Below are 12,633 nucleotides of genomic sequence, written 5' to 3'. Positions count from 1 at the left end.
ATTAATTAGAGGAACAAATTAGGCTGATTTGAATCGAGAAGATCAATTTTTCTGTATAATACGGTTCCTAACACAATGGTAAAGAGGAATGAGAAGACTCATCAGTGGTGGTTCATGCAGAGAGATGGAGGAAGGGAACAAGAGGAGTCACAGAAGGATGGAGAGAAAAACAGACAAATAAGTGACAGTGAAGGGTTAGTCAACCAAACAAGTAGATGAACATGCAGATTAACTCAAGAACGCGAGGGAAGGACTGAAGCCAGCAGGGCTCAGTTGTCAGTTGTGATGTTTTACTGCCTTTTAATAGCATCAGATAACTCATTAAAACCAAACTTATCAGAAAAATAAACACCAGTGTGATTAGAACAACCTAGAATGACAGAAACAATCTTGGGGCCATCGAGATGCTTTGCTTTCAATTTGGAGCAAATGTTGTGTCCTTCATCTTTATATACAGTCAGTGGACTGGACTGGGACTGAGTTGGTTAAAAGTGAGTGGAAAGACATAAGAGGAAATGAGATGAGGGGAAAAAAGAAGAAAGACCCTTCAACATTCAGCCGGACAGAATGAACGACTGACCTCAGAGTGCAACCATACCACCCAAGCAGGGATTGTTCATTTAGAAGAATCAAGAAGCCTTCTTGCTTCAGTCTAGCCTCTGGCCATGTGGCAAAATGTTTTCTACAGGGAGAGGGAGACAGAAAACTAAACGATGAGGCAGTAAAGGTGAGTCCACTAGAAGCCAAATGTTCCCCTTTTCCTCCTAGTCGGGAGGAAACATTATTGGGCTCCAAAACATCTGTCGGACCATTAAAAAGACATGCACTGAATTTTGTTTTTGTGTTTACTTGCGTGTGTGTGTGCGTGCATGCTCTTGAATGACATCTCTAAGTTGCGTATTTCAGGGTATGTATAGGGGTGTGTGTGTGTGAGCGTGTGTGTGCTTGTGAAAGAGACGGATTGAATGACACAGTGATTAATTCATGTGTAGGTCTTCAAGTTGCCCAACAGTGGCATCTAGTGGAGTGATGTCTAAGTTGCATGTTTTTACTTGACCTCTGCCACTGTGTGTGTGTTTGTACACGTGTGTGTGCTCAGGTACCTGTACAAGTTGAGGGACCTTCACCTGGAGGGTGAGAACTACACCGAGGCGGCGTACACACTGCTGCTCCACTCCCGCCTGCTCAAGGTAGGACAGACACACGCACACACTAATAAAGAGATATTTTGTCATTTAATGCTGGAGCCAGTGTCGTGCTCTGCCTAATTACTTGTCCGTCTGCCACGAGTGAGACAGTTTTTTATTAGCTGATAAATGGTTGCTGTGTCTCTGGCCTCCAAATGATGACGCTCCGAGGTGAGTTTATGGCATGGCATCGGCCACTGTGGCTTCATCGCTATGGTGATTGATGAGGAAAAGTCTGTGTGTGTGTGTGCGCGCGTGCGTGCGCCGGTTTGTGTGCTCATGCATGTGTCTGAGTGTGTTTGACCTCTTTTGTTCCTTCATCTCTTTTATTAGACACTTAGAGTTTCACAGAGAAGGACAGAGGACCAGGGGCATCTCTCCCTCTCTCTCCTGTCTGGTATCATTACATCAAAGCAGTTGAACTCTATAATGTTTTTTATAATCTCCATTCATCGTCGGTGTCAGTCCCGTCATGCCGGCTTCCCATTACAGCAAAGAGCGGGCTTTAATACACAGAAAGCTCTAATCCTCCCCACTTTCCTGAGCAGATGGAACGGTTCCAATGATATAAGTCAGTTTTGAAGATCCCGATGTACTTTTTGTTTGTTTTCTAAATGGATTTAATTTATGTAATGGAAGATTAACTATTGTCTCGTTTATATAATAAATGAGCATTGCGCTTTATGTTTTTGTGCACACTCTGCGTAAGGCTAATATTGATTTATTACAACAGAGGAGCCCTTTAAGTTCTTCCCCTCTTTTGTTTTAACATCATGATTAATGGGACAGTACAAAACAGAGCTGGTCTGATTTTTTCTTTGGTTTCAGCAATTAAAAATTTTTTTTTACATACTGTATCTCACCTTTGTCTCCGTGTCTCCATTGCAGTGGTTAGATGAGATGTGCAGCCCCCAGTTCGAGTCCCACGGCGCCCAAACCCAGCGGCAGCTCAAAGAGACGCTCTACGACACCATCATTGACTACTTTGACAAGGGCAAGGTCAGCATTGTTTTATTGCTCTATTCCATCTGCTATGTCTTTTGTCAGTTCAGTCGTTTGATTCTTTCACAGAAATCAAAAGAACCAAATAATAATTCATTCAGATTTGCTGGCAAGGTTAGCAAAGGAGACAGAAAACTGGTGACACCCTGTCTGTGAAGTGGTCATTAAATCCTAAATTGTGTCCATTCCTCGATAATTTATATTTCTTCAGTCCGTAAGGATCCACTGGTCGAAAGAAGTTGTTAGTAGTGTCCTGTGAAGTCCATCGCTCACTTGCAACCATGTAACTTCATAAAACATAACAGGAGACACATGTTCTTTTCTTCCTGCCGGCTGTTGTTAGGGATGTTTGTTTTCGTTATGTTGCCGCCTACAACAAGAAATTGGCCCCACCTTGTTCTGTTTAGTTCTGACCTGCAGCACAGCCCCTGGATATTGGCTTGCACCCCCAGTTTGGAAAGCCAATCAGCTTTAGTACTAAGACAGAGCACTCAGGTGTCTTTTTCCAGTTGTTTTCTAAATGCAGCTGAACATAGAACATAAGCAAAATGATGACACCCAATGGAGTGATCGTAAAAGGTTTCAGAATCAATGGAGACCAGGTTAATCCAAGGCTATAGTAGCAAAACAATATTACCCTCGTCCAGTTTATAATGCCTAGTTGTACTTCCTTAGTTATTTTGGTGAAAGGAATGCAAAAGTGCAAACCAGTCACATAATCAAATGCTGATTTCCCAAAGATAAAAAGGCAGCACACACACACACACACACACACACACACATATATATGGCAAAGTTGACTATTCCCAATTACAAGTTTTTTCTGGTCATGTCAACAAACAAGCTAACATTTCAGTCTAGCGGTCTTCATCACTGCCCTTGTTTCAGTATAATTACCGTTCATACACCTTGGTTAGCCTTCATGTGAGCCTACAACTGACACATTTGATTGCTCACTAATAATCATTTTCTTGAAAAAGCTTTCCCTAGTAGTGTTGTGATTTTGTAGCGAACGCGACCCGGTGGCAGGCATTAAGAAGAAGGATATAGAAAAAGCCGCTGATATTAGCTGATGGTTTTAAGTAGGTCATAAAGAGGCTTCAGTAATAAATTGAGACTTTCATTACCAGCAAAAACTCATCGTAGACACCTTCATAGAGCAACACGGTAATGTGAAAAGTGTTGCTCGGAGCTCCAAAGTGAATCATGACTCTGGAAAGAGTATTTAAGCTTTGATTTTAGAAATTAACATAACTTTCTGAATTCATTTCACACAAAAAAACGAGATCACAGAACCGAACAAAATATTTTTCTTTCCTTGGGGAAAAGCTAAAGCCTGTAAAATCTGAATTCAGTGCACAGGCTTGTATTTTGGAAAATATTCCTTTCCTCGCTCATACCTCCAGTATCTTTTAAGGATGAGACAGTGTTGCAATCATGCAGTCACAGTCTCTGAGCACTGTGTTGGTGTCACAGTCATTTTGTATTCTCCAAGAGTGCTTTGTGTTCTTTGAAGCAGGGATAGAGACATTTCCCGTCCTCTCGCCAGAGACCTGGAAAAAGAGATTTTCACGAGATGAATTCCCACCACGACAGCTGCTGCCGCTTTATTAGCAGATGGTGTAATGACGGACACTCTTCTCTTTCCCTTTGTGTCTGTGTGTGTGTGTTTAGATGTGGGAAGAGGCCATCACTCTGTGTAAGGAACTAGCTGATCAGTACGAAAACGAGATCTTTGACTACGAATTGCTCAGCAAGAGACTGGTAATACTCAACAATCTCACATCTTCTGCACAATAACCATGATCTATTTTCTTCTGCAGTATGTCATCCCCTGAATTCCCTTTATAGATGTTATAGATGTTATTGGATGTAAGGGGGTGTTTAAAGAAAAAGAAGAGAATTCAGGCGATTTATGTCTTTTTATAACTGCAGTAACATCACTTCCAGCACAGCTGTTGTTTACTTAACCCTTGAAAGCTAAATCTAGGAAAACTTTCCAGCAGCCGGACTGTGAGTGCTAAGTTGTACAGAACATCATGTTGTCTTAACCTCAGAACATATTGTTCCCTGTGAGTCTCACACCAAGTTAATCGTTTGCACTCACTCGTCACAATCATTCGTTCACATTGAAAAAGGAATTCTCACTTCACAAAATCCTCCTTTCAATCTGATCCTTTGCATGAAGAACTCTTTCATCATTACCATGACCTCATAAAGTGCGATTTGCCAATCATCAGCATCTTCAAACCCCTCCTAACCCATCTTAGTCTGTCCTCTCACTCCTCTGTTTCTTTCATCTCTTCCTTTAGGACCACGGCAGATGTGATTCCCTCGATACTCAAATCCTAACTTGTTCTTTAGCACCACCTCCCCCTCCATCTCTCCTTCACTCAACTCTCCTTTTCCCCTCCCCACAGAGAATTACACTTTTCCTAACAATGGAATAATCTTTCTCTCTCTCTTTATATGACTGCACCAGTGGCTCTCTTAGCTAATGCTGAATTTATGTGGTTATATAAATGACAGACATTGCCCTTGGATGCTTTGCACTTTATTTTTTCTACATCTATCACCCTCAAAGGCCCAGCATTCTGCTGAGGGTAGCTTTGTCATTGGCACAAGCTGATAAAACTGCTACGGCTGCACACAGTGCACATCTGAAGCTCTCCCCTGAACAGATCCTCTGTCTCCCTCGTTGTCTCTCTCTGTCTCTCTCTGCAGGAAAAACAAGCCAAGTTCTATGAGAACATTATGAAGATCCTGCGGCCGAAGCCGGACTACTTTGCAGTGGGCTACTATGGACAGGGCTACCCTCCTTTCCTCAGGGTTCGTGTTTGTCACAACAGTATTACAAAAAGTATTCTCCCCCCTTTCAGCACACACACACACGCTGACTCCCCTGCTTGTGCAAAAAGGTCAAAAAAAAGAAAAGATTTCTAAGCTGAAGCTATTTAAAATTGTAGCAGTGGACAAGTTTCTAAATACACCAGTGAGATAGTAAACATAATTGGACATTGAGAACCTTATGGGGACATTGTGGATCTGTGGATTTCAGCAAACTGCAGGTATAAAATATTCCACTGTTTCGAGCTGTATTCATAAGGTGTGTTGATCTGCTGTGCTAAGGAGTATGACACAGTCAGTGACTCAGGCGCAGGGCAGGGCAGTGAGTGGAGGCGAGGCACAGGTCCACTTTTGTGCTCTGAATATCAACTGATAACAATCTTAAACAACATGTATTTAAATGCAGACATGATACAGTCTTTGTCTTAATACAGCTGGATATCAGTGCTGTGTTCAACATAGTTGATAGGTGGGACTGTCTGTCTCTCTGTCTGTAGCATACAGACTATTTTGTGTCAGTTGATTGTTACAAATCTGAACAAACGGCACTGACATGTTGAGTTCCCTAAAGGTCTATTCTTAGTACAAGTCTATTCAACATCTACATATACACAACTCCCATTATAGTTCACGTTTGGGAAAACAACAACATTACTACAAAAATGATGACGATTTACATAACAAAAAAATCAAGATGATTATGGACCAATACAATCAGTGGATTAGTGCATTTAAAAAATTAGTGGGTCTGCTGGAATGCAAAACTGAAACAATAATGGTGCCAAAAAAGAAAGATGTCAGTGCTCCTCTTGAAGCCATAATGTTGAAAAATCGTGGTGTAGTTCTGCATTTCAGAACCCACATCAACAGAATGACAAAATCATCCTCCTACCACCGAAAAAAATAGCAAGACTTAATGTGCTTGTTCACAGTTTGATTATTGCAACAGCGTTTTTGTAAACAATCAGACCACTGCTGCTCGAGTCCTCGCTAAAACTAAAGAAGTGGAACACATCAGCCCAGTTCTCAGAGCCTTGCACCGGATTCCTATGCATCAAGTAATTGATTTGAAAATGCTATTATAGATTTGCAAAGCACTGAATGGTTTGGGGCCAAAATACATCTCTGATACGCTGCTCTGTTTACGAGCCATCCAGAGCTCTTAGATCATCTGTGAGAGGTTTGTTGACTGTCCCGAGGGTCAGAGACAAAAAAGGAACAGGCAGGATTCGGTTCAGCTCAGAACACCTGAGGTCTTAAATCGTTTCTGTTTGTCACTGCCTTTCCCGTTATGTTACATATTTATGATTTTGCAGTTGTTAAATCTTTTAAATCTACTGTAACTACTGTTTTATTTAAAATGTTTTATATGAAATTTACTATTGAAATAAACTTGCCTTGCCTTGGAAAAAGATATGCAATGTCTACCAGCTTACAGAATGAATAAAGGTGCAATCTTTTCATTGCTATTACGAACTCCAATTCATTTCCTATGGCTTCAGAACAAGGTGTTCATTCACCGCGGCAAGGAGTATGAACGCAGAGAGGACTTTCAGAACCAGCTGATGAGCCAGTTCCCCAGCGCCGTGCGCCTCAACACCACCACCATGCCAGGAGATGACATCAGGAACTCTCCACTTCAGTGTATCCTTCTGGCACCATAACACGGCTACACATATGTGGAAGTACATAGAAAACAGATAATGTAAATGTAAATGCTATACATGGTCTACAGTCTATACAAGCACTCTTGTGGATTATTGCATCGAGAGAGAAAAACACATTCATTTACTCTGCAGTACCTGTAACATTAAATTGTTTTTAGATCGCTGAAGAAGTCACAACAAATCTGAATATAAGATCTGGTATTTTTTGAAAAACAACATCAGGGGACCTTTTGCTCCAAACGCAAGAAAACTTACCCCGACATCTAGACACTTTATGTCTGGATCTAAATTTTGTTTTGGTGTGCCTCTGTATATTTAAACCCAGCCGCTGGAGGTCAGGCACATCCGTCTCAGCTTGACTTTCTGACTCAGGGATGTAGAGATACCCTCCATCATGCATTGATGTTTCATTCCTGAGAGATTTGAACCAGATATCCAGTGTTTCACAGTGCAGCCGGTCCTCGAGATTCCTCCTCGCCTGAAGAACAAACCTTGCCCTGACCAGATTATCAAGTCAGTCAAACAGCATTTTAGCTCATCATATTTTCACAGGGAAAAATGTAAATGTCTGTGGAACAAGTGATGATGATGTTACGTTTGACTCCTTTGATTTTGAACTCTGTCTGCCTTTTCTTCCACCATTTGCAGCTTCTACAAGTCCAACTATGTGCAGCGTTTTCACTATTCCAGGCCTGTGAGGAAAGGACCTGTGGACCCCAACAATGAGTTTGCTGTGAGTTTTCTTTAATCAAAAGATTTATGACCACAGGGACCATGAAAGTCTTAGAGTTGCATCCTTGCATTGTTATCAGTCTGTGAAATAATAGGATTTTATTTAAAAGAAGCCTGTTTTTCAATTATATGATAAGACATCAGTTTATGTTTCAAGATTTTAGATGAGCACTTGAGATGCGACATAAGATTCAGGTATTATTGTGCAAGTTTAGATATCAGATTGTGCAGTGACCAAGAAAGTACAGAAAATGGCCAATGAGATGGAATAAAGCAGGCCCACAGAGTCTGAAGAAAATAATAATGAGACCAAAAAACACTGAGAAAAGTAATCAGGCCTATGCAGAATGAGTGAGATGAAGAAAGGAAGATTTGTTTTCCCAATACTATTTTATTATCGTAGGGATCTGATTTAGTCTCCACCCACCAATGGAAGAGAGGAAAAGAAGAACGGAGAATGTTTTGTTTTAAGGAACTGGAATTGAACGGCGCACAGAAATGGATGCAAAATGATGAAGGAATCGGAAACGGAAAAAAAACAGCAAATGAAGAATCTTAAAGATCTAAATTACTTTAAAAAGATAATTGCAAAAATACAAATATCACAACACAGAATGAAACTAATGAAACTACGAGAGAAAAATCATCACAACGAAGCAAAGAAAGTCTTTTGGAAGCACCAAAAAACTTCTATTTACACTCACAGTACCAAACCCTCCGTCAGTGGATTCATCCTGCACAGTTTGACAGGACAGTCGCTGATGGCCTCGCCTGTAACTACACTTCATCTGCTCCTATGAACACTATGCCAATCAACTTTACACCAGCTGATATTCCTGCAAGGACACTACCAACACTCTTACCCTCACAGTGGTCCCAAGACATTAACTTGATAAAAAATGAAGAAATATTCGATGAAAACTGGACATTTAAACCAAGACAGACAGTATCCTAGTAAGCAGACTTCTGAGCAGGACTTTGATTTCTTCCAACAGCAGTCAGTGTCTGACTTGGTATCATGTTATGCGTATTCACAAGTGGCAGAAGCTCATCTATCTTTCTATTTTCTTCCTTTCATCCCTATGTTTAGTCTATGTGGATTGAACGCACAACCTTCACCACTGTGTATAAGCTGCCAGGGATCCTACGCTGGTTTGAGGCTACTGACATGAAACATGTAAGTCTGTGAGGCAGTGTTTTCACTCAATGATTGACATGTGTGTTTGCTTTGAACTGCTGCCTCCAGTGTAGCATTTCAATGTTTTTATTACACATTTCACACAACCGTTCTGAAATCCATCCCTTTCTTCTTCTGTCTCTTTTTGCCTTATTTTTTCATGTCTCTCTCCTCCCTCCCTCTGCTCCTCCCCCCCTCCCTCCCTCTGCTCTTCCTACCACTCTCCATCCAGACCACCTTGTCTCCACTGGAGAACGCCATAGAGACCATGGAGTCCACCAATGAGAAGATTCTGACCATGATTAACCAATACCAGGCTGACTGGAGCCTCCCCATCAACCCTCTCTCCATGCTGCTCAACGGCATCGTGGACCCGGCTGTGATGGGCGGCTTTGCAAAGTATGAGAAGGTAAAGAATCAGCCCTGAATTTATACAAATACACTTTTCAAGGCCCAATGAGAGTTAAACTGAGTTTGATTTTTATAAATTACACCCCTGGTCATGGGTCATTATTTCTAGTCATTGTTTATTGGTTTTCTTGTTTAGTTTTTTGACAAGGTAAAGGAACAGTGGAGGTTAGGTTTGAGCTTATTTTTCCTTCCAAACACGTTCTGATTCATTGTGACTGTGTTTGTAGAATTTTAAAAAGGTGCAATTTTCTATGATGACTGACCCCCTGAAAGGTTATCTGCGCTTACTGCAAATTTCATATCTCGTGATGAATTGGCTAAAATTCAGATGGTATCAAAAAGCAATATCACTTCCTGAGGCTGCTGTTTTCATAACTCGGGAGGAGTTAGGATCATTTTAGTGTGTTTTGAAAGTGCAATTGGATGGAAAAGTCATGAAATGGATTTCTGATATATCGTCTGTATCAGGCGTTCTTTACCGAAGAGTACACCCAGCAGCACACTGAGGACAGAGATAAACTGCTGCGCCTCAAAGACCTCATCGCATGGCAGGTATTCAACGCGCCAACTCACATTCTTGGATACATATAAACACCACGTATAGTTGCCTCACTTTCATGTGGACGTTCTCCTTCACAGATCCCATTACTCGGTGGAGGGATCTCTCTCCACGGGAAGAGAGTGACGGACGACCTGCGTCCTTTCCACGAGCGCATGGAGGAGTGTTTCAAACAGCTGAAGAAGAAAGTGGAGAAGGAGTACGGAGTGAGAGAGCTGGTAAGAACCGGTAGTGGTCTGTAGTCTAAAACATGTTCCGGATTCACAGCTACTGCAGTAGAGCTGCGTTAATTAAGCTGCAAATGAGCTGACCCAGGCGGATTTTAAAGATCAAAGTGCTCATGAAAGCCTCAGAGTAGAGCGTTGACGTGGGATTTGGGCCCTTAAATTTCTCTACAACCAGAGCAAAGTTTTGGATGGACTGACTGGGGCTAAATATGGTCATTAAGTTGTAAATTGGCTCTGCCCTTCAGGGGCGATTAAACTAACGATGAGTGGGAGTGATGATATGCTGTTTTTAAGGGCAACTTCACTTGTTTATGCTTTTCTTGCATACTCTAATGATGCACTTCTGCTTTGTTTCACCGTCACTATCCAAGCAGGAGTATTGTCTGTTTATCTTGATATAATGTAGTTCGACTCTGTATTTTCAGCCCGACCTGGATGAGAGGAAGTCCACTCGTCCTCGCTCCATGCTGCGCTCTTTCCGTCAGTCCATCATCTCCATCTCCTCACTGCAGGGATCTGAATGTGGGACGCCGACCAAGGTCCATGCAGACAGGTAGCAGACACATACGTGTTGATGAATGAATCCATCTAGTGACCTTGGAGTGTCGAGAGAACCTCAATAAATAATGCAAGAATGACACATCTCATCTACAGGTTACATCCACTATGTTGTAATAAAATGGCCACCAATTTGTCTCAATTAAAGCCTACAGTCAATCTCAAAGTGCAAAGATCTGTTCCTAGCAACAAACTGAATATGTAAATTCAACATTCAGCCCCTTTTATTTACTACTCACACCCTCCCAGGGACCTCCCCCCCGAGTCGCCAACCTCCTGGACCCTTCAGCGCTCCAGCGGGAGCGTGAGCACAAGCACAACGGAGGAGGTGGTGGTGACAGTGGGCGACGCGGAGGTCAAGCTGAGAAAGAGTAAGAAGAAGAAGAAGAGGAGCAGCATGATCTTCATCTCAGAGGAAAGAGAAAGGACAAACACGTTGGACTGCAAACGGGTGAGAATGAGCTTCAGTGGGAGGTAGAGCATGGGATGAGAGAGGAGGGAGGAAAAGAAGCAAGTTAAAGGGGTGTTTAAGTAATGGAGGCGCTGTGGTTATTGAGTTTTGTGTGATCTCTGTCTCCCTCTAGCTGTCCAAGAAACAGGAGTTCCGCAGTGACACCAACTTATCTGATCCAAATGAAGGAAAAGTGTCGTTGACCAATGCCAACTCCAGATCCCTGCCCGCCATCACAGGTGACTAACAAATCACAAGTAGTGTACTGTAATTGAGTTATAGCTATGAACCGACAAAGTCAACATAAAAACCTGAAAGGAAGTACTGTGTTTTTTCCGTTCTGGAAAGCTGACTGTAAGGAAAAACACACTCAAGGTCATTGCAGGAATATGACTTTTGAAGTGCAGTGTAGGGCTGCAACTAACGTTATTACCTCCGCAAAGGAGATTATGTTTCCGCCCATGTCCGGCCGTTTGGGTCTCGGCCCAGAATAGACCCCATTAACCTATGGTGCAGACAGATCCAGGAATTTTCACTCACTTCTTCCACTTTTTTGGCTGGTATCTATGAGTGAGATCAATTTGATGCGGATCCAAAGAAAAATCTGAATGTGGCAAAGTTTCTTTTGTCCAACCTACAGTATAAAAAACGATTCTTCACCAAATGACAAAGAAAAGCAGCAAATCCTTTCATCTTAGAAGCTGGAACCAGCCAATGTTCAGATCGATCAATTGACTAATTGTTGCGGCTGTAGTAGAGCGCCTGTATATTCACTGTATACACTGAAACAAAATTGGCAGGCTAGAGAGTGTTGAAGTGAGAGCCTGACCTAACACAAACCCTGATGTCAGGTGGTAAATTAGTCGGTCAGTCATGTCCGTTGTAATTTTCCAAACTGGCCCGCAGACTCATCCAGTTCATGTTTCATTGTTACAGTTACATAACCCTGCACTTCCAAATAGTGCATCAGGCCACAATTTACTCATGTTTCTCTGGCATCCTGCCGTGTTGAACCAGGCCAGCTGAGCCAGCACTGACTGTGGTGTTAATACACTACTGTAGATTAGCCCCGCTGACTGCAAACTGTACAGACTCGATGTAGTGGGACCAGTGTTGCCTGAGCAAACAGTTCATCAGCAGAACATTTACAAGAGCACAATTCCAAACTTTGGTGTGTCTGTGAGCTTTTAAGCCGTAATGTGGAAACAAGATGGATGCCACAAACATGATGTGTCATATTTTATTACTCTGAGCGTTGATAGCTATGTCCAGTCCATGCAAATTGCACGTGAGCAAAAAATGTAGATGCAATAAACAAATAAAAGTTTCTTAACACCCACCAAACATTTACTTTTGTCCACCATGTTTATGGGTATATGAAGTCAAAGTCAGCAAGTCAGGTATCGACATCACAAAACTCATGTAAAGGTTTGATTGTAAGCTGATTATCAGTGACACAAACACTGAAGTTGATCCTGTCTATAGGTCTGTCCTTGGCGGTGGTGGGGGGCGCAGAAGAGGTGGACTCCGTCAGAGCCAGGAGGGACAGTAAGAGCATGTCTGTCTGTGGGACCTCTGACCGAACAGCTGACAGGCGCTCAAAGGGAGTCATCAACCTCCTCTTCAAGTCCAAGGTGAGACCAACTGATTTATGTTGTTCCATAGAGCAACATCAGGCTGGCACTCACAAAACAGTACTACAATTCTACTACATTCCAAGCAATGTTAAAATGTAAAAGAACAAAATCATGTGTTTTTACACCAACAAAGTCTTCCAATTAAACGTCATGGACCCATTTTAAGTCATGTTTAGCC

The 12,633-nt window shown here is 42.1% G+C and overlaps 1 protein-coding gene and 1 long non-coding RNA gene across 2 annotated transcripts in view; one reads left to right on the top strand and one right to left on the bottom strand.

Moving 5' to 3' along the window:
- dock2 (dedicator of cytokinesis 2) overlaps positions 1-12,633 on the top strand; it is a 105,949-nt gene that overhangs the window by 93,013 nt on the left and 303 nt on the right. The window contains exons 36-50 of the mRNA XM_084353531.1: positions 1,100-1,190; positions 2,076-2,186; positions 3,864-3,953; positions 4,914-5,018; positions 6,539-6,680; positions 7,135-7,216; positions 7,352-7,436; positions 8,526-8,612; positions 8,845-9,021; positions 9,492-9,575; positions 9,663-9,800; positions 10,235-10,362; positions 10,617-10,818; positions 10,952-11,057; positions 12,304-12,452. Of these exons, the coding sequence (XP_084209657.1) occupies positions 1,100-1,190; positions 2,076-2,186; positions 3,864-3,953; positions 4,914-5,018; positions 6,539-6,680; positions 7,135-7,216; positions 7,352-7,436; positions 8,526-8,612; positions 8,845-9,021; positions 9,492-9,575; positions 9,663-9,800; positions 10,235-10,362; positions 10,617-10,818; positions 10,952-11,057; positions 12,304-12,452 (1,777 nt within the window). The remainder of the gene's footprint in view (positions 1-1,099; positions 1,191-2,075; positions 2,187-3,863; positions 3,954-4,913; positions 5,019-6,538; positions 6,681-7,134; positions 7,217-7,351; positions 7,437-8,525; positions 8,613-8,844; positions 9,022-9,491; positions 9,576-9,662; positions 9,801-10,234; positions 10,363-10,616; positions 10,819-10,951; positions 11,058-12,303; positions 12,453-12,633) is intronic.
- Positions 9,674-12,633, bottom strand: part of LOC311257708 — a 61,234-nt gene continuing 58,274 nt past the window's right edge. Inside the window, exons 3-4 of the long non-coding RNA XR_014622661.1 lie at positions 10,241-10,325; positions 9,674-9,758 (exon numbers count right to left, since the gene is read on the bottom strand). This is a non-coding gene — a long non-coding RNA (uncharacterized lncRNA). The remainder of the gene's footprint in view (positions 9,759-10,240; positions 10,326-12,633) is intronic.

This window comes from Pagrus pagrus (assembly GCF_965226575.1).
Source record: "Pagrus pagrus genome assembly, chromosome: 5".
Classification (NCBI taxonomy): domain Eukaryota; kingdom Metazoa; phylum Chordata; class Actinopteri; order Spariformes; family Sparidae; genus Pagrus; species Pagrus pagrus.
This window is presented reverse-complemented; position numbering and strand designations above follow the sequence as displayed.